General features: G+C 40.8%; 1 protein-coding gene across 4 annotated transcripts in view; it reads left to right on the plus strand.

Annotated features, from left to right (window-relative positions):
- The window catches only part of ACER3 (alkaline ceramidase 3), a 183,801-nt gene extending 167,193 nt beyond the window's left edge, over nt 1-16,608 (plus strand). For 3 of the 4 annotated variants that reach the window (XM_060160095.1, XM_060160097.1, XM_060160098.1), the window contains 4 exons: nt 3,544-3,645; nt 5,310-5,414; nt 10,257-10,302; nt 10,816-16,608. In XM_060160095.1, coding sequence (XP_060016078.1) covers nt 3,544-3,645; nt 5,310-5,414; nt 10,257-10,302; nt 10,816-10,869 — 307 coding nt within the window. In that variant the 3' untranslated portion in view covers nt 10,870-16,608. The remainder of the gene's footprint in view (nt 1-3,543; nt 3,646-5,309; nt 5,415-10,256; nt 10,303-10,815) is intronic. The other variant, XM_060160096.1, reaches the window with a different exon arrangement.
- The last annotated feature ends 11,272 nt before the right edge of the window (nt 16,609-27,880 follow it).

A 27,880-nucleotide genomic window follows, 5' to 3' on the forward strand; every position in this document is an offset into this window, starting at 1 on the left:
CTGAAATTTACATGGATTGCAAAGGACCTAGAAGAGCCAAAACAATTTTGAAAAAGAGCAACAAAGAGGCTTATCTACAGAACAGAAACAGACTCACAGATGTAGAGAACAGACTTGTGGTTACCAAGGGTGGGGGGTGGGTGTGGGGAATGGATTGGGAGTTTGGGATTAGTGGATGCAAACTATTATATATAGAATGGATAAAAAACAAGGTCCTACTGTATAGCACAGGGAGCTATATTCAGTTTCCTGTAATAAACCATAATGGATCAATGCAATCTCTATCAAATTACCAATGGCATTTTTTACAGAACTAGAACAAAAAATCTTAAAATTTATATGGATACACAAAAGACCCCGAGTAGCTAAAGCAATCTTGAGGGAAAAAAATGGAGTTGGAGGAATCAGACTCCCTGACTTCAGACTATACTACAAAGCTACAGCTATCAAGACAGTATGTTACTGGCACAAAAATAGAAATATAGATCAATGGAACAGGATAGAAAGCCCAGAGATAAACTCATGCACCTATGGTCAACTAATCTATGACAAAGGAGGCAAGAATATACAATGGAGAAAAGACAGTCTCTTCAGTAAGTGATGCTGGGAAAACTGGACAGCTACATGTAAAAGAATGAAATTAGAACACTCCCTAACACCATACACAAAAATAAACTCAAAATGGATTAGAGACCTAAATGTAAGTCCGGACACTATAAAACTCTTAGAGGAAAACATAGGAAGAACACTCTTTGACATAAATCACAGCAAGATATTTTTTGATCCACCTCCTAGAACAATGGAAATAAAAACAAATGGGACCTAATGAAACTTCAAAGCTTTTGCACAGCAAAGGAAACTATAAACAAGACGAAAAGACAACCCTCAGAATGGGAGAAAATATTTGCAAACAAATCAATGGACAAAGGATTAATCTCCAAAATATATAAACAGCTCATGCAGCTCAATATTTTTTTTAATAAATGTATTTATTTATTTATTTTTATTTTTGGCTGCATTGGGTCTTTGTTGCTGTGCACGGGTTTCTCTTGTTGCAGGGCATGGGCTCTGGGTGCGCGGGCTTCAGTAGTTGTGGCATAGTTGTGGCTCACAGGTTCTAGAGCACAGGCTCAGTAGTTGTGGTGCACGGGCTTAGTTGCTCTGCGGCATGTGGGATCTTCCTGGACCAGGGCTCGAACCCGTGTCCCCTGCATTGGCAGGTGGACTCTTAACCACTGCGCCACCAGGGAAGCCCGCAGCTCAATATTAATAAAACAAACAACCCAATCAAAAAATGGGCAGAAGATCTAAATAGACATTTCTCCGAAGAAGATATACAGATGGCCAAGAGGCACATGAAAAGCTGCTCAACATCACTAATTATTAGAGAAATGCAAATCAAAACTACAATGAGGTATCACCTCACACCAGTTAGAATGGGCATCATCAGAAAGTCTACACACAACAAATGCTGGAGAGGGTGTGGAGAAAAGGGAACCCTCTTGCACTGTTGGTGGGAATGTAAGTTGATACAACCACTATGAAGAACAGTATGGAGGTTCCTTAAAAAACTAAAAATAGAATTACCATATGACCCAGCAATCCTGCTACTGGGCATATACCCTGAGAAAACCATAATTCAAAAAGACACGTGCACCCCAATGTTCATTGCAGCACTATTTACAATAGCCAGGTCATGGAAGCAACCTAAATGCCCATCGACAGATGAATGGATAAAGAAGATGTGGTACATATATACAATGGAATATTACTCAGCCATAAAAAGGAATGAAAGTGGGTCATTTGTAAGAGACATGGATGGACCTAGAGGCTATCATACAGAGTGAAGTAAGTCAGAATGAGAAAAACAAATATTGTATATTAATGTATATATGTGTAATCTAGAAAAATGGTACAGATGAACCGGTTTGCAAGACGGAAATAGAGACACAGATGTAGAGAACAAATGTATGGACACCAGGGGGGGAAAGTGGGGGTGGTGATGGTAGTGATGGGATGAATTGGGAGATTGGAATTGACATATATACACTAATATGTATAAAATAGATAACTAATAAGAACCTGCTGTATTAAATAAAATTCAAAAAATAACAATAAAATAAACCTACATTAACACATCAAAAAAAGCCATAATGGAAAAAGTATATATATATATATATATATATATATATATATAACTGAATCACTTTGCTGTACACCAGAAAGTAACAGAACATTGTAAATCAGCTATACTTCAATTTAAAAAAAAACCTTTTTTTTAAGAATCCAAAAGAAAAGAAAATGAAAGGCAAGTCACAGACTTGGAGAAAATGTTTGCAAAATATATGTCCAACAAAGGACTTACAATTAGAATATATAAAGAACTCTTGCAACTCAGTAATAAGAAGGCAAATAACAATTTTTTTAATGGGTAAAGATTCAACAAACACCGTATCAAAGAAGATACAGGGATGGCAAATAAACATATGAAAAGATACTAGCAATCATTAGGGAAATAAAAATTAAAACCACAATGGGATACCTCTATACACCTACTGAGGCAACTAAAATGAAAAAACCTGATGTCATAGCAAGTGTTAGTGAGGATGTAGAACAAAAAACACTCCTACCCTGCTGGTGGGAATGTAAAATGATACAGTCACTTAGTAAAACAGTTCAGCTGTCTTAAGTTTAACATTTACCTGCCAGACAATTCAGCTCTTCTCCTAGCTTTTTACCCAAGAGAAATGAAAGCATATGTCCATACAAAGAGTTATTTATTAATGTTCATAGCTGTTTTATTTGTCATAGGAAAAAACGAAACAACACAAATGTCCACCAACATTTGGACAGGTAAACAAATTGTGGTATATCCATATAGTGGCGTACTACTCAGCAGTAAAAGGAAATGAGTATTGATACACATAACAACATGGATGAATTTCAGAATAATTATGCCAAATGAAAGAAGCCATATAACAAAGAGAACATACTGTATTATTCCATTTATATAACATTCTAAAAATATATATAAACTAAGCTTTTGGAGGTGATGGATAAAGCTATAAAAAATACATTAGCTATACCTGTTATTTTGGATAACTCACCAAGCTTCAGTTCCCTCATCAGCGAAGCAAAAAGAATAATACCTGCCTCACAGAGTTTATTTGAAGATTGTATTCATGTGTGTGTGTTTATGTATATATATTGTGTGTATCTAATATACTGTAGTGCCTGACACAGCAAATGACTCAATTAATGTTCTTTCTATTCCACCACCCCTCTGCCTCTTCCAAGTGACTGATAAAGTTACTGGGTACTTTCAGATTACTCTCTTGATACACTTAGCAAAGTCTTAGTGGCACATTTTTTTCTTAGTACCTTTTAATGGCTAAATGTAATAGGCAAATGTATTAGAGAATTTAATAGATAAGTTTGCTTTTAATACTTATGAAAACCTTTTCCTGTCATGACAGTTATGACTTCAAGCTCTCATCATGACATGAACTGACAAAATTTCATTTTGCTTTTTTTTACCCACAGGGTTTATCCATGGCTTAGAGGACTGGGTTATACATCCTTGGGTGTATTTTTATTGGGATTTTTATTATGGAACATAGATAACATCTTTTGTGATTCACTGAGGTAAGATACATTTTCAATCTCTGAAAAATATTTTTGGAATCTATTAAGCAGACCATTTCATAGGCATATAGAATTATTAGTGCACTGAAGTGAATTTTTGGCATCATTGAAATTAAAAATATACATATACCACAATAAAGCTAAATTCTGGGAATGCTTGTTTAAATTATGTAAAAATTTGGACCTGCAAAATTCAAACTGGGGGAAATCTATAGAATGAATGACCTAGTCTCTTCAGCAAGTAAATTGCAGAGGGGGCAAAAAAGGAAGGAGGAACATAAGATTAAAAGAGACTTAAGAGATATTATCAACCAAACTCAATGTAATTACTTTTTTTTGGATCTTGATTCAAACAAACCAAGTGTTTAAAAAAAAAAAAAAGCTTATGATCAGTAATCGAATATCTAATGATGTTAAGGGATTATTGTTAATCTTTTAGGTGTGAAAATGGTATTATAGTTATGTTTTAAAGAAGTTTTAACCTTTTAGAGGTATATACTGAAATATTCAGAGGTAAAATGATAACAATATCTGGGATTTGCTTCAAAATAATATGGGAGGGGAGAAGTTTAGATGATACAAGATTGGCCATAAATTATAATTGTTGAAGCTGGGTAATGGGTACATTATTATTTTGCCTACTTTTGCATATGTTTGAAATGTAGACTTTACATGCACATAAACAAATAGTACATCTTGCTTAAAAAACTAAAATCTAAGTGAGTGGTTCTGAATCAGTACCATAATATTCATCAGAACCCCAGCTGGGGCTTTTACAATGCAGAGGTAAGTCATCATCCTCTGGGTGAGATCCTCTGTTTCTACTAAGAAATAAAGTAGGTTCTTAAAGATGTCTGCAAAATTTGTGGGGATATCTAGAAAATAATTTGGTGTTTCACATTGAATTTCCCCCCTCTAATAAATGAGAATATTAATATGATACACACTTAATCAAAAGATCTAGAATTTGAGACTCAGCTGTACCACTAGCTGAGTGACTGGGGCAACTCAATAATCTCTCTGCATTTTAGGTTCCTCATCTTGAAAGCAAAGCTTATAAAGCCACCTGAAAGACTCACTATGAAGTGAAATAATATTATAAATACAAAAAGACTTTATAGACTGTTTGGTGCTCTTCTGAAATGATGGTTGTACATAGGGCATAGAAAAAGCTCGTGTCTAGTTTCTTGAGTGAATAGCTAAGTTGACCAGTGTTTCCCAAAGTGTTTTTCCAGGAAACACTTGTTCCGTAAGGTGTTAATAAGATATTACCTGAAAGAAGGGTTCCATGTATTAGTAGTTTACCTGAAAAAAAATGAAGATAACCTGTTTAGTTATGGTAGGACTTTTTAAAGCCTATAATTTGTTAATATGCATTACAAGTCTCCAAGAGGGCAATAACCTATGTACTGTTTCCTACATTTATTTTGACCGAAGAGTCATTTCTTCATGGAACTTCATGGAACTTCCTAGCAGTATTCTGCTAGGAATACTGTTCCTCATAATACACTTTGGAAAACAGTACAGCAGGCTACAGCAGACATAAGGAAATTAAATAATTGCCGTGTTTGAGAATGACATTTCGAAATGCTCTAAGACTGTCAGCATTAGTTGTTAAATATAAAAAATAATTGACATGCGTATTTCCCCCCCTCTCCACACAGGAACTTTCGAAAGAAGGTGCCACCTATCATAGCTGTTACCACACAGTTTCATGCATGGTGGCATATTTTAACTGGCCTTGGCTCTTATCTTCACATCCTTTTCAGGTAGGAAATAGACTTTTTTAGCCTAGTATTGGAGTGTTTCTTTCTTTACTCTTCAAATACAACGTTGTCACAGACGGAATCAGAAACTTATGTTCCAACTTTGCCTCTGCCACCAGGTGATCTTAAGCAAGTCGCTTACTCTCTCTGAAGCTGTTTTCTCATCTTTAAAGGGTGACAGCTCTAGTAACTGACCTCTGGCACATGATCTACATTTTAAGTAGATCATTCATCTCCTTTTTTAGTGCAAGTAGGATATAAACATTTCCATTTCTTGTTGATCATCGTATCTGTGTTTATAGAGAACAAATTTAAGGGGAAGAAAGTAGCCAGATCCCCCGAGTGGGGACTGGGAAAGCACGAGTATCTGAAGTCCCCAACTTAATTTGTCTCCTTCCCTGAAATAAATTGGTTGCCACTTTTCTTTCCTTGTTCCCCTAATAAAGAACTTGTTGGGGCTTCCCTGGTGGCGCAGTGGTTAAGAATCTGCCTACCAATGCAAGGGTCATGGGTTCAAGCCCTGGTCCAGGAAGATCCCACATGCTGCAGAGCAACTAAGCCTGTGCGCCACAACTACTGAGCCCACGCGCCACAACTACTGAAGACCACGTGCCTAGAGCTCATGGTCCACAACAGGAGAAGCCCATGCACCGCAGTGAGGAGTGGCCCCCACTCACCTCAACTAGAGAAAAGCCCGCACACAGCAATGAAGACCCAACACAGCCAAAAAATAAATAAAATAAATAAATTCAAGAATTTGTTGGAGGTCAGCCATTTATAGCAAAAATGGAATCAGAATTCTCTCTGATCACCTTGCTCAAATAATACGTCTGTATCACTCTTTCCCCTTACCAAGCCTTATTTTTCTTCACGGCATTTATAGCCAGTCATGTGTTAACTTGTTTACCTCCCCCAACTAGACTGTAAGTTTCTTGAGAGCGAGGACTTTATCTTACTCACTGCTACTCTCCCAAGTGTTTAAATCAATGCCTGTCACATAGTAAGCACTCAGTATATATTGTTAAATGATTTAATGAATGAATGTGTACATATTGATCTCTTTACCAGGGGATCAGTCTATGTTTAATCTCAAATTCATCTCAAGAATTGAGAGAGCCGAAATATTTATAGAAAGGGGAAGAAGATTTTCCTTTGAACCAATGTGAAAATTTACTCTAGTGAAATTTTTAGAATACCTTTTAAAACATTTGCATCTCACCTGTCTAGAGATCAACTTATTTAGGCAACCTGAATTTAACTACTTGAGAATGATATAAAAAGAACTTCTGGGCAACCAAATAAAGATCACTGAATTCATACTGTGAAGATCTCAAGGTTATTAATCATGGAAGAGTTCTTTAAACTCTGGCTCTAAGTATAATTATTTTATTTTTTGCTACTTCTTACTGCATTGAATATTTGGATTCTCAGCCCATAGAATATTAGAAATAACTATTTAAGAGGGAGAGTTATGGGAGGAAATGCTTGGGGAAACTGGCAAATGATAGAAAAGGAGAAACAAAAATAACTATAAAGCAAACCCAAGAATTAAAAACTTGGCACTTTAACACTGCCTACGAAGTCCCAAGGACATAACTGCAGTGTAATATAATACAGCAATGAATACTTCTTACCTGACAGACGGCTTGCCTCAGAGGGAGCATCTCTAGAGAACCAGGTGGAAGCAGTGGGGCCTTTTATAACCTAGTCTCAACTCAAATTGTATCACTCTCACAATACTCCATTGGTCAAAGTCATAGAGTCTATCTCTTGACAGGAGGAGTATTGAAGAATTTGGGGACTCCAAACTCATGTCTGAACAGGAGGCACTGTTCAGCTGGAGCTGGTATCTGAGCTCAGAGGAAAGTCCCCATGGGGCTGAGACCCAGGACTCTTAAGAAGGGTACTGCTGGGCTTCTTTGGTGGCACAGTGGTTAAGAACCCACCTGTCAATGCAGGGGACACGGGTTCAAGCCCTGGTCTGGGAAGATCCCATATGCCATGGAGCGGCTAAGCCCGTGCGCCACAGCTACTGAGCCAGCACTCTAGAGCTCGCGAGCCACAACTGCTGAGCCTGCGTGCCCCAACTGCTGAAGCCCACGTGCCTAGAGCCCATGCTCCACAACAAGAGAAGCCACCGCAATGAGAAGCCCATGCACCACAACGAAGAGTAGCCCCCGCTTGCCACAACTAGAGAAAGCCCACATGCAGCAGCAAAGACCCAATGCAGCCAAAAATAAATAAATGTATTAAAATAATGGTACTGCTGCTACAGGAAAAAACTGTTGCTGCCACAGTGATGGAGTGTTGTTAGCATGCTCTTCACAAGAACCACAAGCCAGTGGCCCTCATAAAAATGAAACAAAAATGAAAAGTCCTTTCTTTCTCCTCCAGCTTTTCAGTCTCTCTCAAATGCCCTAATTTAGCAGAGCCTCTTAGGGAGCATCTGGCAAGACAGGAATGTAGTTTGTAGTCTCATCTCCTTCATCACAAATAGGATGGAATATAGAAGAGTGGATTTGGAGCTGAGATACATTAACTTAACAGCTGACCCATCTGGTGAGACTAAAAGAGAAAAGGGGAAAAGCTTAAATAACCAGTATCAGAAATGTAACAAGAAACATCACCACAGATGCTGCAAATATAAGGAAGATAAGGAGGTATTTTTAACAACTTTATATGATAGGTACTTTTGTTTATGTTTGAAATTTTCCACAATAAAAAGTTTGAATTTTCAGCTCATAGCCTCATCTGGGCTTGATATATATTATTCCTTTAATACTCACGATGGTCCTGTTTTACACTTGAGGAAAGACAGGCTCAGAGAAGTCAGGTGCCTCACACATGATCTTAGTGTTATTGCCTGGATTTGAGCCCAGAGTTTTCTGTCTCCCCAGACCAATCAAGACCTTAGAAATCAACTAATATAACTTCTTAATTTGATGGTGAAGGAAACTGGGGCCCAGAGAGAAGTGACACTCAAGGTCACTGGCTAGTTGGAGTAGAATATATTGGATAATGATTAGACAGCACCTGAACTCAAATCCTGCTTCTAGCATTTACTAGCTGTAGCACCTTGAATGAAATATTTGACCTTTTTTGAGACTTTCTCATATGCAAAACAGGAATAATAATACCTACCTAGTAGGGTAGTTTTAAGAATGAAGTGTGTATAAAGCTCTGGGTCCAGTGCTTGCCCCCATGCTGTAGGTACTTAACAAATAGTTGGGAGCGGTGGAGGTGACAGCAAGGGTTGGAACCCAGGGCTTCTCTGCCCCAGTCCAGGACTCTTCACTAAAGAGAAGAGAAAACATGGCAACTTTCTCTTAGAGATTAACATCTGAAAAATTATCAGAGTAAGATTATATTCTAAGACAGTAAAGTATTCATAATATATGATGCTTCTCTTTACAGTTCCAGTTTTGGGTACATTAGAATGGCATCATAGCCACACTAGGTTACTCAAATTCAAACATATGTGCTCTTTTTCATTCTCTTATTTAAAGGAGAAAATTTTTCATGCTATAAAGTTATGTTTTGCATACGTACTTATACTGTATATTACTATTCAAATACAGTTAAATTGTGTACTATATATAAACTATGTATGCTGTTAAGTTATGGACAGTTTAATAAATTTTTCAGAGATAAATTTAACTTTATTTTTGCTGTACGGACTGATATATTAGAATCTGATCTCATCTTTATTTTTTTTAAATAAATTTATTTATTTATTTTTGGCTGCATTGGGTCTTCACTGCTGCACACGGGCTTTCTTTAGTTGCGGCGAGCGGGGGCTACTGTTCGTTGTGGTGCACAGGCTTCTCATTGCAGTGGCTTCTCTTGTTGCAGAGCATGGGCTCTAGGTGCGCAGGCTTCAGTAGTTGTGGCTTGCAGGCTCTAGAGTCCAGGCTCAGTAGTTGTGGCGCATGGGCTTAGTTGCTCCGTGGCATGTGGGTTCTTCCCGGACCAGGGCTTGACCCCGTGTCCCCTGCATTGGCAGGCAGATTCTTAACCACTGTGCCACCAGGGACACCCAGAATCTGATCTCATCTTTAGAGGTGACTCATTTTAAAGGATTCTCTGAAGAAGTGATACCTTCCTGGTTATTTCATACCTGTATTGTAATCCTGATAGAGCTGGTATAACCGTTTCTAAAATATTCTAGGAATACACTACCTTAATTCTTACTACCATATATCTTCAGAGATGAAACTGGCAATCATGACATGAATCACATCAAGCATGAGCAGAATGCTCCCTACTAAACTACAAACATCCTGAGGTTACAGTCTGAGAGTTGATCATTTCTATCTTCCTTAGGTTCTTGCCAACTGTTCTGCATAGAGTAGGTCCTCAAAAAAACGGTTGCTAAATGAACAAAGTTCATTTGTCAGTGTTGCTTTTGCTTTGTATATACAGAGGCACTGTGGTTAATTTTGTCAGTAAGCCAGTTTGCGTGAATTTAAAAACTTGTCTGAACTTATTTACAAAACAGAAATAGACTCACAGACATAGAAAACAAACTTATGGTTCCCAAAGGGGAAAGGGGGTGGGGAGGGAGGGATAAATTAGGAGTTTGGGATTAACAGATACACACTACTATAAATAAAATAGATGAACAACAAGGATCTACTATATAGCACAGGGAACTATAGTCAATATCTTGTAATAACCTATAATGGAAAAGAATCTGAAAAAGAATATATATATATATATATATATATATATATATCTGAATCACTTTGCTGTACACCTGAAACTAACACAGAATTGTAAATCAGCTATACTTGAATTTTTAAAAAATTTGTCTGAAAAGCTTTCCCCCCTCCCCTTTTCTTTCAGTTTATATACAAGAACACTTTACCTGAGATACAGGCCAAAGGTGAAGGTAAGTCCACTTCCTAGGGTGTGTGTGTGTGTGTGTGTGGAGGACGGAGGTAATGGGAGGATGGGATGGAGGTGGAAGAAGGGGGTGGGGTGGAGATGTAGCAGAGAGAGAGTACAGGCTTTGGGACCAGATGCTCTTGGATCTTAAGTCTTCCACCTACTGCTCTATGACCTTGGGCAAGTCTCTTTTCTTTAAGCGTTAGTTTCTTCAGTAGTAAAATGGAGCTGTTAATAGCTACATTGTAAAGTTATTTTAAAGATCTGAGATGATTTAAATGCCCAGCTCTATGTTTGACAAAGTAGATGCTTAATATATTTAAATAAATTAAATAAAAATAGTTTCTGAGATCTGGTGTAGACTTACAAAGAATATGCTCTGCTCAGGTTATTAATACCAGGACAACCACTAGCAACCACTGTAGTCATAGCCCATGGGTTCTTTTTCATCCTTTTTCAAGGATAACATGGAACAATTTTATCTTCTTTCATTTTGTCCTAACTTGTTTCCAAACAGTTTCTCTTCGGAATCTGGCCGGTGATCCTGTTTGAGCCTCTCAGGAAGCAGTGATGCATTATTTCACCAGTAAAACAAAATAGCACGTACCATAGGCCGGGTCAAATGATTAAGGAAATCTTTAGAGATCTACACGTTCAAATATATCATGACCATCACAGCAAAGGAGTGACTTTCTGACTAATGCTGCCAGCCATACAGAGAATGAGGAATGGGGCTTGTTGGATGTTTAGCTTGTGTCTTTATCTCATTTGTCTTCCTCCTCCTCACCGTCACTCTAAGATGTTTCAAAAGAAACAGACATGATGTGTATGTATATACTCGAATGCTGGAAATATTGGGCTTTTCTTAACAGGTTAACAGTTTGTGCTGATCATAGGAAATTAACCTTTTTCTCTTTTTTGACAAGGCTTGCATGTGAATTAAACTTTTCTTAATATTTGATTAAATAATGAAAACAGTCAGGTAAGGACTGGCAAAATCCCATATCCAGATGGCCAGCTATGGGGCAGCACTTAGCTATTTCAACCTTGATTTATATTTTTGTTATAGTAACCTCATGGATGGTTTCCCAAGGTAAAAAAAAAAAAAAAGAAAGAAAAGAAAGAAAAAAGAACTATCTGTGGGATTCTGGTAGTTCTTCACTGTCTGCCTCTGTGCTGGTCCGAGTGTTATAAGCAAGCTCAGACCTGCCACTGGGTTCTATACTTGTCACATTCCAGATTTGCGGTAGGCTCTGGGATGTTGTTTGTGGTCACAGCCCGGCAGGGTGGGTGGGTCATCTTGTAACCTTTATGAAGGCCACCAGGACACCTGTAGAATGTTCCACCTCCACCCAGTTAAAGGTGGTTGCTCCGTTTCCTTTGATCTTTGCAGATCTTTAAGTTGTCACTGTTTTTATGGCTAGGCAAACATGATTGGTGGGCAAACATATTTCATCCTCCTAGAATAACTCATTTGAAGTTACCAGTAAATGTCGTTATACTCTGACTTTTAAAATTATGCAATATTTTCCAGTTTTCAGAGAGGCCATGGTTATGCCCAGGGAAATGTGTTGGGTGAACTAGAGCTAAAATGATCAGGATCTTATGTACATAAAGCTTATTAGAAATACCTGCTCCTTCATTTTGTTGAAGGAAGGTAATATAAGGGTTGAAAACAGCTCTAACTTACTTGAACTTGTAACAGAACTACCAAAAATTAAAGTGCTAAGACATGGCAGTGAAATCTCATTGTAAGGCAGCTAGTTCTAATGTGGATTTGAATGTATAACAAATTGAATCACTCTTCACAAACATAACACCTGCCTGGAATAAAAACCTGATTTGACCCCTTTGCTCATATATCACCATATTTGTAGCTCTGTACCATTTAGCATTTTTACAACTTTTCCCTGCTTATACATTATTATAAAATCCAGATAGTTTTTACTACATGGTGTCATTACCCCAGACTAAATTCTGAGCTACGGCTTCCAAAGGAAAGTCACTTTTTTCTTAAGCAAAGGTATAAGACACTAATGTTGTTTTTCTAGTATTCAGTAAGAAGCCTTGGTACAAATTTAAAACGAATACAGATTTTGTTGTTTTTCTTCACTTGCTGGCCTTAGTTTTAGTCCAGGTACTCTTTTCCTTACTTTAGCGTGCCAACATGCCATTAGGCAGATACTTCCCACCTGCTTTTATGATCCTCCAGCAAGAAAAACACTTGCCAAAATATAAATCTAAAAGAACTTTGGTTGTGCCTTAGGAAAATATAAACTAAACAGTTCCAACACAAGCCAGTAAGACTGTTCTTTATTTGGGCACAAGATTCTGGCGTCTGGCTACATTCGTGTGCAACTACGTAGGCTGTCAGTCATCTAACAATTTTTAATGTGTTCATTTGTTTCACACCATTGTCGTTTTTGTACTTTTCACTAAGAAGTACTTCTGTACAAAGAATCTGTATAAAAACAAAGGTACATCCTTCCTAACAATGCTAAATGCTGTGAGGCTAAGGTTTTGCAGTATTAAGGTCAGATTAAGGGTACAGAGAGCATGCCCTGACACTGAGGCCGTTTAGAGCAGTTTGTTGAATGAGCAGTTCAGCCACTGCCACCTGTAGTTTCTTATTGAATAAAGCTGTCCAGCACCTTAGAGACTCGTAACACTGTGGCCAAGTCTTCAAAGACCCTTGTTTCTGTTGTAAAAACAAACGGCATGAAACTGCTCAGCAAAGAAGTTTTAGAAGGGTTGAGCAGAAAGCAGAGACTAAATCCACGCTCTAGTTTTTGTCTCACACATGCCTCCCTTTTTAGCAACCTAAGTATTAGCACACTCAAGACTGTATCTGTGCCATATCAGGTATTGTGGAAATACTGGGGACCTTTAGGATATTGCTAAATTGTCTTTATTTCAATATGGCTTAATTTTTTTCCCTTCTAGGACTCTGGGTTGTATTATTACAGGGTTGGGTTATTACCGTTCCCCCACACACACACTTTATTTTCTTGAGAGAGTCGCTGTTAACTAGAGTGTACAAAAAAACCTGTTTCCTTTTGAGCAGATAGTGGCTTGTGTGCATATCAACTGATGTGAAAGGTGCTCATCTCTGAGCCCTATAGCAAATTGTATTCTAGAAAACATTAGTACTTTATGAGGGTGTGAAAGAAGCAGTTAGCTTGCACATTTTATTATACTACCTATGCTGCCATTTTCACTCTAGAAAATTGAAAGCAGTTTGACTCTTTTTAAGGAAAAACTAGGTGAAAGGTGGTTGTGTTCATCTGATTGGTCACTCTACCTGCCTACCCCTTCACACCTTGGTGCTTTCATGAAACATTGCCACTCCTGAAGTGATCTCTTTTATCCTTGTGATATTATATAAATTAATGATGAACAGGAGAAACATTTATTTTTGAATAATCCACAAATAAGACCCCCAAATAGTAGTATTTGGTTTAGAATTAGATCAAATATTTTGGTTTAACCTCAGTGCAAAATTTCCAGGACTGGGCTTTCCTTACACCAAGAGGGTTTTTCATATACGAAGGAGAGGAAGAGGTGTGAATCAAAGAAAATCAAGAAACCAAAAACTTCAGGTACACGATGCATGAAAATCTTTGAATGCCTGAAAAAAACTAAGTTCTGTTTTAATGCCAACACCCTCAGAATTTAGCCAATGTCCCTAGAGGTGACTAATAATTTAGTTCAAGGGTTTCTTATGAGTCCTATGGGTTGCATATTACTTCGCTCTTGAAAAAAATCATCTGTTGCTAAGTTTAACAGTTTTAGCTCTCAATTCCACATTTACATGACAGAAAAAAATTATTCTAGCCCTGTGGTTTATGATGTGCTATTGGATAAGTGTTTATGTAAAACTGATGTTTCAAAGAGAACCAGTTCTAATTGGAATTTGCAACTAAGTGGCAATATGCAGATCTACCTCTGTCTTACATTGTGCATCATATCAATACCATAATATAATTAGTTTGATCACTTTGTCTTATTTTTCAATGTCTAAAATTACGCTTACTCACCATGCTGTAAACATTTGGAAGTAATGACTGAAATTTGGCTAAGTGTCCGTTGTGCAGGGGACAGTAAGTGAAAAAAAGGAACCGTCAAGACCCATCTGAATGGAAAATTTCAGTGCTGTTTTTTAAACTCCTGCACTTCCTTTAAGAATAAGGAAACTTTTATGTCTAATTGGAGTTGCTGGCTGGCGAAAAGCTGCCAGTGTTCCTGAGGTTTATGGGAGCGTGCCACTGTACTTAACGGTTTCTCCAGTTGCGGGGGAAGCCTCTCCTCTACCCTCTTAGATTCAGTTGTTGAGGCCTGTGAAATAAACTGACAAAGGACAGATTAGCAAGAGAAAGGGCAGATTTTTATTTACATATGTAAATGGAAGTTCAGAGAAAAATGTAACTTGAGGCAGAATTTACAGCTTATATACCATCTTAATAAGAGAAGGGGACAGCGAGAAAGGGCACTTAGGGGAAAACAAATGACTTTTAGGAAAGATAAATGGGCCCTTAGGAGAATAGGTAGGAGAAAAGATAGTTCTATGACAGTGTCTTTTTAGATGCGGCACTGAAACTCCCAGGAGAGGATTTGACAGTTGAGTCCTTTAGGGAGGTTCTGCTTTTAGTCAGATAAAGGGAATTCAGGAAAAAAGCCTCTTCCTGCATCTGTTGATTCTCAAATGCATTCAGCTCGAAATGTTTTTTGTGCCCCAGCGGTGTGTTCTGGACCCTTTTATTTCCCCTGTCTAAAACTTTCCAAGAAGTTTCACAGACCAGAAGCCAAGTTGGTGGCTGTAGAGAGAAGATTCGGGTTAGAAGTTAGGAGAGAAGAGATCTGCAAAGGGAAGGAAGGCATAGATGTATGGAGAAACAAAAGGAAAAGCAAAAATTAATAGTTGGAGCAGATTATATAGACTCAGTTTTTGAGTACAGAGGGCAGTCAATCCAAAGGATTTCTAGATGTTGGTCTTAAGGCATCTTTATTTAAGCAGTGGAGTCAGGATAGTAGTGGCAGTCTCACACACGTGGTTATTTCCCAGAGCTCAAAGGACCATGTTCTGGTGAACTTCCTGAGTGGCCCAAACTGTAGTGGTGGTAAATCCCTTAAAGTTACATCCAGCTTCAGTTTGCAGGGCTTCAGGAAAAGGGCAGTTTTAGTTCTTAGTAATGCCAAGTCAGAAGGATGGTAGAAAATTGGAAATGTTAATTAGTGACAAAATGCGCAAGATGGCAGGATCCAGCTTACAAAGAGGTGAAAATAGCTCAAGGAGAATGAACAGGACTAGAATCTGATAATCCACATGGGTATATTATACTTTTCCATTGAAACATAAAATTTGTCTTTATAATCACCCTAGTTTTGTAAAAGGTAATCAAGGTAAGACGGTTTTTGTTTGCAAAACGAGTCTAGTCTCATCAAACTTGGCCTGATTGTTTATATAAGTGCAATGAAAATAGTAATTGATGACACAGGCCTTTTGAACTTTTATTAGGAATCCCAAATGGGACTTTTAAATTCCTCGAGTCTAGGAAGCCAAGCTGAGAACTTGCCATCAGACTTCCCTTGCATGCCTTCACATTTGGATGAATCCCTCCTTCTCCAGGTCCCCAAAATATCTTAAGCTTTCTGGTCCTGCCAGGAAGTGGCCTTCCTAACTCACCCATAAGGCTGGGACCCCTGTAACCCAGGCACTAGGCAGCTTTCCAGGAGGGCTTTGTAAGCACTGGCTCCTTAAAGTCAGCCTTATTAATTCCTTAAAACTGGTCATATCTATGCACATCATCCTCAAATATGACATTCCAGTCAAAGCCTTGGTAATATAATCAGTGTTTCCAGTTGTGTCCTGTTAACAGGGAGAACAAATTCTTATTGAACTTGTTCAAATAACTATATTGCCATGGAAATAAGTATTCAATAAGAGTTTTTCCAAATTTTGGAGGGTTCAGACAGGGAGAAAAGATAAATGCTTCATTTTTGTTTACAAAGATATGATCTACTAAATTGCTGTAAGTGCTAGATAGCTTAAGAGAAAAGGCATTCCTTAAGTCCAGAAAATAGAACATTAAAGAACCAGTAATAAGGGACTTCCCTGGTGGCACAGTGGTTAAGACTCCGCACTCCCAATGCAGGGGGGCCCGGGTTCCATCCCTGGCCAGGGAACTAGCCAGGACTAAGGAGCCTCAACTAAGGAGGCTGCCTGCTGCAACTAAGGAACCCACCTGCTGCAACTAGGACCTGGCACAACCAAATAAATAAATAAATATATATATATATATATATATATATATATATATATATATAATGAAGAACCAGCAATATTCCAAGCAAAAGTCATAGAAGGAATCATAATCATTCTTCATTACTCTACTCAGTCCCATGTGATAAATTCAGGTCTTTCTTGATTTCGGTTAGCAATTTCATGAACCCATGAGCTTCTCCGTTAGTTCTGGAAATCCTTATTAAGTCCAGTGGTGTGATCTTAAAGTTATGTAAGCCTGTACCTCAGGGTACCTGTTACAGTCTTTTCCATGGATCTCTGAGAAGATCTTGAAAATGAAGCCTGTAGCTGATTACAAGAGTTTTCAGGAAGGCTTCAGAGTAAAACAATATCTGTGAATGATGAAAAGCTTAAAATGGCTATGGTTAAAGGTCTGATGAGTTCATTAAAATGTAGTTGAAAAGGAAATTTGGTTGACTCTGTGACATTCAGCATTTCAAGATAAATGGAGTTATGACATTATACCAGGACATATCATGGACAGCTATGACATTAACAAACTTCTAGAAATTTCATACAGTTTCTGAAATACTTATATTAATAACACATACCCATGGAACTATAATCTAGGGAAGGTTAAGCATCACTTATTTGACAATGCTTGCCATGCAATTTAACATATCAAATAAACCTAATTAGTTTAACACCTCTCTTTTTACGAAGTGAGAGAACAAATCCTTTGAGGTTTTCCAGGGGCCCTCTGGGAAATCTCAAAGTCAGAGGTCAAGAAGACTTCATTTAGAATTTGATTTGGAGAAGTTGTTAAAAGGTTTGAATGCTTAATTAAATAATATTATAGGTCACTGTGAAAAAATACTTACCTATGTAACCAAAGTGACAGTAATTGCTTTGTCTCATTAAATACAGACCAATAATCCAAGAAACTCCGTCCTTTTAACAGGGAATTTCAACCTCTAGTTTTGCATTTGTACACTATTGAGCTCTTCGTGTGTGTGGTGGGGGGGGGGGGGTGAAGGCAAGTACAGCATTTATTGCAGGCACCAAGCAAGGAGATCAGGCAGTTCATTGAGCTCAGTTTTTTAAAATTATAAATAAATGCATTCAGTCTTAGCCAGCTTGACCACATGAATAAGATATTCTCCCCGCCCCCATTCCCTTCTCTGCCTCTCCTCCTCCCCCCGCCATCTGCAGACCCTTTACAACTTTCTATACCCATTCAGGTTTTTGTCTTTACTTTCCTCTTTCTCATTCTGGTAAACCATTTGACAACCTCTAAGCAACTACTTTAGGACAAAATTACTCTCCTTTTTTCCTTAACAAAAACACATCCTTCATTTCTTTCAGACCTTTCAAGATTGCTTTCCTTCTTTATTGTTTCTAGTATTTTTATGTATATTGATTAGAATTCTTAACCCTTAGTAACCTTAATTTCCAGTGAAAATGAGGAATTAGACAATTGTGAACTGTCACATCAGAATTCTGTAGTAGATTAACAAATTTATGAATACACCACCTCAATTTATAGAAGCATATGTTTCTCTTTTTTTCTTAATTAATTAATTTACTTAGTTTTGTCTGAGTTGGATCTTCGTTGCTGCACATGGGCTTTCTCTAGTTGCAGCGAGCGGGGGCTACTCTTCATTATGGTGCACAGGCTTCTCATTGTGGTGGCTTCTCTTGTTGCAGAGCACAGGATCTAGGCATGCAGGCTTCAGTAGTTGTGGCTTGCAGGCTCTAGAGTGCAGGCTCAGTAGTTGTGGCACACAGGCTTAGTTGCTCCACGGCATGTGGGATCTTCCCAGACCAGGGCTCGAACCTGTGTCCCCTGCACTGGCAGGTGGATTCTTAACCACTGTGCCACCAGGGAAGCCCAGCATATGTTTCCTTATAGTACAGTTTTTGAATGTGGTAAAAGGACATGTTTATCAACAAACCCAAACATGTTTAGTCCCTCTGTAAAAATAAGTCAAAAGTAGATAAATTTATGCTTAGTAATTAATGTTTCAGTAGTTTATCTTTTTTTTCAGTATTTTATCTTATTTGGACATTACCTAGACCCAGATAAAGACACTTCTTCACTTGAAATTCACACTGAAGATAAAACTCTAGCTTTAGACCATAACCTTTCACCTTGGGTAATGAAACCTTGACATACTTGAGGGAAAGGTGGAAAACAAAGGTGGCAATCAGAGCAGCTAAGGAGAAGACAGATCACTAAGGAATTTAAGCGGTATTGCTACCTACAGAATTTCTGCTGTTGTTGATGCACATTTGGAATAAGCAGACTGACCACCGTCTTTACACACTTTAAATATCTGGTATTGTTTCACAAGACCTTCATTATCATTAAATCAGCAAATTGCTGCCTGTTTTGATTGGTAGCTAGCGTAGAAAATGATCACAAGAATATTTCCTACTAGAAAACCCTAAAACCCACTCGATTACAGGCCTGCAAGTGACCTAAAATTGTCCCACTCTGTTTAGCTCAGCAGCTGTCAATATTACAGCACCAATCACAGGTCACACTTTGCTCTCAGTTCCTTTTTAACCCTCATTACGAGACCTGCTTCATGGCTTTTAAGGAGCACAGTGTTGCAATGTGCACCAGATTTAGTCATTGGTAATTTAAATATTTACGAAAATGTCATAAAGCTTCTGAAACTTCTCTGGCAAATGTCAGATCTGCATATCATCACTTTTAAATCGAGTGTGCAGAAGTAACTCTAAGGTTGCAGCAGAGCACATTTATTAGAGAAATCTTTAAGCACAGAAATACGGTTCCCTACAAATATTCATCCTGACATCATCTGCACCTAAAAGAAAACGATGAAAGTTCTATGATATCCAGTGGCTCTGGACCAGGGGTTGGTGAACTACAGGCCACAGACGAAATCCAGTCTGCGGTTGTATGGCCTGCAAAGTAAGAATGATCTTTACACTTTAAAAGCATTGTTGAAACATACAATAATAAGGAGAGGAGGGGGCTTCCCTGGTGGCACAGTGGTTGAGAATCTGCCTGCCAGTGCAGGGGACACGGGTTTGAGCCCTGGTCTAGGAGGATCCCATATGACGCGGAGCAACTGGGCCTGTGAGCCACAACTACTGAGACTGCACATCTGGAGCCTGTGCTCCACAACAAGAGAGGCCGTGACAGTGAGAGGCCTGCACACCGCAGTGAGGAGTGGCCCCCGCTCGCTGCAACTAGAGAAAGCCCTCGCACAGAAACCAAGACCCAACACAGCCAAAAATAAATTAATTAAAAAAAAAAAAAGAAGAATATGTTACAGACATGTGTGTGTCCTGCAAGGCCTCAAATGTTCACTATCTCGTTCTGGGAGTTTGCCCCCCATTCTCTAGACCTTCCGCAAATATGAAAGTTCGAAAGTCCTTCCCACTGCTCTTCTCCATAGGGTGATTCCAGTGTGTATTTGTCAGAATGAAATATACATTTGAGACATCGCTCACTTCTTTGTTGAATGTAATCATAGGGTTTGTGTTTAAATATTTACACGATAAAGTATTTCTTCATACCAGTTTTACTAGATTGGCAACAGCCTGCTGCAAAGTGCCTAAATCTTTGGGGGAAATTACATGATTTTGTTTTCGTTATAAAGGAAATTCCATTCCCTGCTATAAAGTCCAAAAATGCTACTTGCATTCAGCTTTTGAGTTGACTTCCAGAAAGATGAGATCATTTGACCATTTTTTTCTCATGCCATGTAAAATGTGTCATGTGGTAATGTCAAGGGACTAATAAACTATCGTAGTCGTGTACACATTTTTTTACTTTCCAAAAGGAGAAGTTCGAAATCCTTTCCACAATTAGTACTTGTTTGTTTTGGCTCTTTTAGAACTAAATTACTCAATAGCAATTAATAAATGAATCATTTTAAGAAATAGGTATAATTTTCGTTTAATGTATTACAAGGCATTGTTTACTCTCAAGCATTTCCATACTTTGGATATTTCTGAGTCATTTATCAGTGTGACCATTAGGTAAACTTTCCAAGCTAATACAGGGTTTCCTGGTTTCATTTTGGTGCAGATATTTGTTCTACTAGCAATTATTTAATAAACATAGGTGGTCGTGAATCTATACAAGGAACTAACCATTTTCAGGTGATCTCAGACTTGTTTATTCACTTTTTCTATTTGATTTGCCAATGCCACAGTTATTTTTCTAGAAGATAGAATTGTGTAATTTTATACACAATTCTGCTATAATCTAGGCTATATTTCAGCATTAATCACCTCACTATAGGTGAAAGTATTAAATGATACTGTTCTGAATAAGACTTCTGGTAATGTTTTATCCCTGGTTTCTATTTAATGTATCTGTACACTTATATAAAGGCAGGGCCACATGTTTAGTTATACAGTTTGTGCACTGCACAATAGTACCCAGTTGGGGGAGGGGGTTAGTACAGGCTGAAGCCTCACGGTATGTGCCTTGGAAGAGTTGCGTCTCACGACACACTTTTTTCCAATTTCTGAGTGAAGGGGGCTGTATAGGCCAGCAGCAATCCTGTTCATGGGAAGGATGTTTAGTAATTATGACTTTTTTTGTCATTAGTCTTAAGTGATACTGCAGTAAATTTCTACTCCAAGCCTGGGTGATTTACAAGGTTAAAAGCTAATAACTTTTCAATTAAACATTAATGATCCATAAGTACACAGCATTCTTAACTTTATGAGCTCTGGAGTAAATGCATGAACCTTCCAGCTTCACACAATGAAGGGGGACATATTGGAAACAGAAAAAACTTACTGCATAAGCCACATATGTCTAGCGTCCTATCTTTGGCAATGACCAAAGTGCCTTATAAGATGTAAAACAAGTTAGAATTTCCGGGCTTCCCTGGTGGCGCAGTGGTTGAGAGTCCGCCTGCCGGTGCAGGGGACGCGGATTCATGCCCCGGTCCGGGAGGATCCCACATGCCGTGGAGCGGCTAGGCCCATGAGCCATGGCCGCTGAGCCTGCGCGTCCGGAGCCTGTGCTCCGCAACGGGAGAGGCCACAACAGTGAGAGGCCCACTTACTGAAAAAAAAAAAAAAAAAACTGCTGGACAGACCTGAGGGGTCAACCCCTCTTCCACTGGCCAGTTCAACCTGGAACAACCAACTTTCCTCCCCTTCCTGGTCATCTGGCTGACCTGTGCCCACAGAACCCCTTTGTCTTGGAGGTGGGGACGGGTTCCTCTGCCTTATCCCATCCCCCGTTTTTCTGACGAAGGTGTGGCAGGGCAAGCAATGGACCAAGACCTTTCACACTAGGTGAAAGCAATCACCCACTGTAAAGGTGAGGGCTGAAAAGGAGTTAGGATCGCTTTAATCCAGCTCTTTTGTTCCACCTCTGAACAATACACCTCTCAGATACCACCCTACCACCCATACCCAGTACATACATCTCACTCAGTTCCTCCCTGGCCATTCCAGAACCTTCCTAGAGAGGTCATCACTGCCTGTCCTAAAGTCTGGTCACTTTATTCCAATAAGCTTACCGCCATTTAACTTTCTCCCCACTTCAATTCACCCCCAAACTTCCCGAAAGACATTTCTGCTAAAGAGAAAAGATGAGTTTCTAGGGAGCTTGGAGAAAGTGAGTTAACAACATTAAGTCATTGGGCCAACCTGGATGGATGTCTGCTCTGTGTCAGGCCTTGGACTCAGCCATGAGTGGGACAGGAGTTGACCAGTCTGGGGAGGAATACAGTCAGGCCCGTCCCACCACTCTCCCCTCATACGTATCCTCACTCTTCTCTCATCCAGACATCCCCCTTGCCCCTGCCCAGCCCCTCTAAATTAGCAAGGAGAACAAGGAACCTGAGAGGTGGAACATTCTTACAGAATCCAGTAAGTTACCAAGCTCTGAGGACACCATCCCTGCCCTTCTGATGACCCCTGCCCAGTTCAGGCCTGGGCCTCACCTCTCTCTCATGGATCACTGTACCCGTCTCTGGGTTCCCTTCCTCCACTATTTCCCTCTTTGGAATCTATACCACATATGGGCTGCTACAATGGACTCTTTTTTTTTTTTTTTTTTTTTTTTGCGATACGCAGGCCTCTCACTGTTGTGGCCTCTCCCTTTGCAGAGCACAGGCTCCGGATGCGCAGGCTCAGCAGCCATGGCTCATGGGCCCAGCCGCTCCACGGCATGTGGGATCTTCCCGGAACGGGGCACGAACCCGTGTCCCCTGCATCGGCAGGCAGACTCTCAACCACTGCGCCACCAGGGAAGCCCTGGCAAGCGGATTCTTAACCACTGCGCCACCAGGGAAGCCCTACAATGGACTCTTGAAAACAGATACAGACTGGTCAAAACTTTCAAAGGATCAAGTTAAAACTCCAGGTACGGCATTCAAGGCCCTTCTCAGGAACCTCTAATTTATCTTTGCACCTTCAACTCCCAATATTTACCCTTCCAACGACACAAAACATGGAATGTTTCCCAGACATGTCCTGTTTAGTCCCACCTCTGTACCTCTGCCCAGAGTGCCCTCTCCCTCTTTACACCACTCCTTACCTGCTGGGAAAACTCCCTACCACCTCAAATGCCATGTGGTAGGTTAAATATGGCCACAAATTTTTGGAACGCCTCCTCACCCCTTTTATCTGGGCTGGTCTTGTGACTTGACACTATTGCCATTTGGGGTAGGGCGGTTCCTGAGCATGAGAGAGCATTTAGCCGTATGCGTGTCGTCTGCCCAGTAGATGACAGAATCACACCCCGAGTCATGACAGCCAAATAGATCTCTAAACATTGCCAAATGTACTCTGGTGAGCAAAGTCACCTGTGGTGGGAACCACTGACCTAGAGGAAGGCAGGGAAACAAGAGGGCTTCCCAGTTCACTCCAGGGAGCGGGGCTGCCCATAGACTGACCTGGAATACTCAGCTCAAACTATTGAGAAGAACAAAATAAACCTTTATGTTTTTGAGCCTCTGGGATTTTGTCAGCACTTTGTTAGGGCAGCCTTGCCTTATCCCAGGTAACCTAATGTGTCCTCTCTGATCCCTGTTTCCCCCCAACCAGACTGGCTGCTCCCAGAGGGAGGTACCATGTTTGAATCACATCGGGTGTTACCCCGCGGAGGGAGGTCCTGGCATCTTGCAGGCTCACTCTTGGCTCTGGGAGGTGGAAAGAGCAGGAGGAAAGGCACCATCCAAACACCCTTTCTGCAGTCCCGGTGCCTTGGCCACTTGTCCCTTGCCGGCCTTGCTTCTGAGCAGGGTCTGGCTCATAGTAAGTACTTCCTAAATGCTTTAGGGGTGAACAAATGAATGATGTGCCCACTCATTTGTGCCCATCTGTCCGAGTGGCGTGAACTGTATCCATCGGGAGAGTGTATCAGTTTCCTATTGCTGCTGTAACAAATTACCGCAGACTTTCTGGCTTAAAAACACAAACACAGTTATTATAGCCCTACATATCAGAAGTCCAGAATGAGTCTTGCTGGGCTAAAAGTCAAGGTGTCAGCAGGCCTGCATTCCTTCTGGAGGTTCTAGGGCAGAATTTATTTCCCTGCCTTTTCCAGCTTCTAGAGTGTGCCCACACTCCTTGGCTTGTGGCCTCCCTTCATCTTCAAAGCCAGCAGTCACATCATTCTGACCTCTGCTTCCACTGGTCCCATATCCTCCGACTCTTCTGCCTCCCCTTTCATTTATGAGGACTCTTTGATCACACTGGGTCTGCCTGGGTAATTCAGGATTATCTTCCTGTTTTTTCTTTTTTTATAAATTTATTTATTTTTGGCTGTGTTGGGTCTTCGTTTCTGCGCGAGGGCTTTCTCTAGTTGTGGCAAGCGGGGGCCACTCTTCATCGCGGTGCGCGGGCCTCTCACTGTCGTGGCCTTTCTTGTTGCGGAGCACAGGCTCCAGACGCGCAGGCTCAGTGGTTGTGGCTCATGGGCCTAGCTGCTCTGCCGCATGTGGGATCCTCCCGGACCGGGGCACGAACCCGTGTCCCCTGCATCGGCAGGCAAATTCTCAACCACTGCACCGCCAGGGAAGCCCGCTGATCAGCAACCTTCATTCCATCTATAACCTTAATTCCCTTTTCCCATGTAACCTAACATATGCATAGGTTTCAGGGATTAGGGCCTAGACATCTTTTGGGGGCCATTATTTCTCATACGACGGTGTCCAATAAGTATTTGTTGAATAAATGAACAATAATGAAATAATGAACAAAAATTAATAAATTAACAGATGTGATTCCTTCACACGGACCTCTGTGATGTGAACTCATTCTGGACAGCTGAGTATCATTAATCCTGAATTCTCTTCCCACTTGCCATTTATCAAGTGCTTGTAACAGACAAGAAAACAAGAAGGCTGAGGGGTCGGGAGAGGACGCCTCTGTGTCCTTGGAAAAGTCTGAATTCTGTGCTGTGACAACTTCCTCCCATTTTCCTGACAGGCAGGTGGATTATCCCCGCTTTATGGGTAAAGAGATTACGATTCAGGAAACTCACAGCTCAGAAGAGTCAGGACGCCACATTTATAGGCCTACTTTGTCACTCTGGGTCCTGGTCAACCCATCTCTGAAGCTGGGCTGCTCACTGTCACCAGGCCCAGCGAAGGCCTACGGCCCGCGCAGCCCTGGCACCCCCTGATGTTACCTGGTGCCTTCCCCTCGCCTGGCTCATCGGGCTCTTTTGCGCCCCGCAGCCGCCAGGGGGCGCGCCCTGCATACAGTTTCCTCGCGAAGGCGGGCGGCTGGTCTTTGGGTCTGGGTAAATCTGGGCCCCAGGAGCCTGTGCTCCCAACTCCCTTCACCAGGCCGGCCTAGCTGACAAGAACCCCACGAGCAAGGAATATGATAGGGCTGTCTCACTAACAAACACAGATGCAAAATCCTATACGAAACGCTAGTAGACAATGTGGCAGTATGTAAAAAGGATGTCAGAGCACCCAGATGGATTTATCCCAGAAATTTGAGGTGGGCTTAGCATTAGAAAAGGAATCAGAATACATGGATAAAAAAGGAATATCTGCCAATGTGGCACATCACATCAAGAGAAATATGAATATCTCAGACGTGGCGGGGGGAGGGAATGTTTGATAAAATTCAACATCCGTTCGTGATTTAAAGAAAATCTTGGTAAAAGGTGAAAGCATTTCCTTTAAGAGTCAGAAAAGACTAGACGTGTCCATCATCACTACTGTTCAACATTGTCCAAGGCTTGAGAGCACAGCAAGGCAAGATAAAGATTTAAAATGATAATGAGGGAATTCCCTGGTGGTCCAGTATGTAGGACTCCACACTTTCACTGTCGAGGACATGGGTCGTCCAGGAACTAAGATTCCACAAGCCATGCAGGGCAGCCAAAAAGTAAAAAATAAAATGATTTCTTTCTTTGAAAAAAGAAAGAAAATTATCAGAACTTCAGAGACTTGCAATCCTATCAGATCCAATTTCCCCACAAAATTAATGCTATACTCCCTATTCTGAAATGAAATTCTTAGAGAATATAATCTGTCCACACATATATTTTCCAAAACTCAATATAATTCTTTTATTGTGATATAAAAGGTTAATAGAAGACAAATAAAATTGTATGAATTATGATGTGTAAATTCTTGGACACAACAAAAAACTCCCTTACAAATTTTCAAATCTCCCCCCAGGGGGCAGTACACCTCATTGAGAACCATTAGCCTACTTAGAAAACCCACCAAAACACACACACAAATCCTACAGTTAATTAATTAAAATAATTTTTAAATGTACCAAGTCTTCCAGTACAAAATCAATGTACAAAAATCAATTTAACTTCTATATAGTAGTAACAAGCGATCAGGAAAAGTCATTTGTAGAAGTACCATTTATAATAGAAATAAAAATGTATCTAGGACCGAATCTAAAAGCGATGCAAGAAAAAAAGTTAAGATATTTTTAAATATCTAAATTAATATGTCGAGATATCATGTTATAAAGCACCTCCAAGCCCCTGACTTCCTTGTATCCTCCCCCCATCCAGGGAACAGGGATTATTATCATCCCCATTGGGCAGATGTGGAGACTGAGGCCCAGGTAAGTAAATGACCGGGCCTCCTGCCTGCCATTCCTGGGCCCTGACCACTGCCCCAGGCACCGTGCCACACACACACACACACACACACACACACACACACAGAACCATGACATTATTTGTGTCTTCAGCAAGGGAAAACCCCCTCAACCCATCTCAGCGGCACTTGGGAGCAGGAGGCAGTAACCCTTCGAGGCAGGAGGGGAGGGTGGAGCTCAAAGGTAAGGCCCTACCTCAGTTTCCTCCACCCAGATGCCATACCTATCCCCTCCCTCAAACCCGGAAGAAAAGAGCAAATAATGATTCTGGGGAGACCAAGTCCGAGCCTGAAGGGCCCGGAGAGATGCCTTCCCTGCCCCCAGCCCCAGTGGAAGGGAAAGCGGGCCAGAAAGGCGCAGTGGCTTCAGCGTCCCACAGTGAGGGCCCCAGGCCCGACCCCAGCTCGGAATGCAGCCCTGGGGAGCGGACGCTCTGGGGTTTGAACAATAACTACTTCGACTGTCTGTCTGCTGGGGCCCTGAGTGAAGCCCCACCCGGCGCTGCCCAAGCAGAGTGAGGACTCCGCCCGTCAAGGCTGGGCTCTGAGCTGGAGGCTGAAGCCGGGAGAGCAGAACCACCGGCTTTGAAGGGGCCTCCCGGGCTGCCTGCCCGGCTTTCGCGGTGGGGGTGGAGAACTCTTAAAGTTTTAGCCTTGACTCAACGTCGTAACAGTTGTTAGAGCTGGCCTCTCTCCACCCTGGGACGGTCATTCGCAGAATGATTCTGTAGTGGTGACGACCCTCTCCTCCCCTCCAGCCTAGACTCAGCCTGGCGTTGGAGGAGCAAACAGGCCCATTAACCTATTCTCCCAGCTGAAGAGCAGTCTTTCCGAAAGGTTAGTTCTCATACTCCCAAGAACACAGAAATGACGTTTTTAAAATGTCTCTTTTTTTTTTCTTTCTTTACTCCTGGTCTCAAGAGTTCGAAGCTATAGATAAGAGATTGGATTTGTATTCTAGAAAGTTCAGTTGGCTGTGGGAGAAGGGATCTGAGGGGCAGAAGGGGTCCTGGGGAGAGTGAGGCGGTTGTTTATTTTATTTTTGGCTGCATTGGGTCTTCATTACTGCGTGTGGGCTTTCTCTGGTTGCAGCGAGCGGGGACTACTCTTCGTTGCGGCGCGGGCTTCTCTTGTTGCGGAGCACAGGCTCTAGAGCGCAGTCTCACTAGCTGTGGCACACGGGTTTAGTTGCTCCGCGGCATGTGGGATCTTCCTGGACCAGGGCTCGAACACATGTCCCCTGCATTGGC

This window comes from Lagenorhynchus albirostris, chromosome 9, assembly GCF_949774975.1.
Source record: "Lagenorhynchus albirostris chromosome 9, mLagAlb1.1, whole genome shotgun sequence".
NCBI lineage: Eukaryota > Metazoa > Chordata > Mammalia > Artiodactyla > Delphinidae > Lagenorhynchus > Lagenorhynchus albirostris.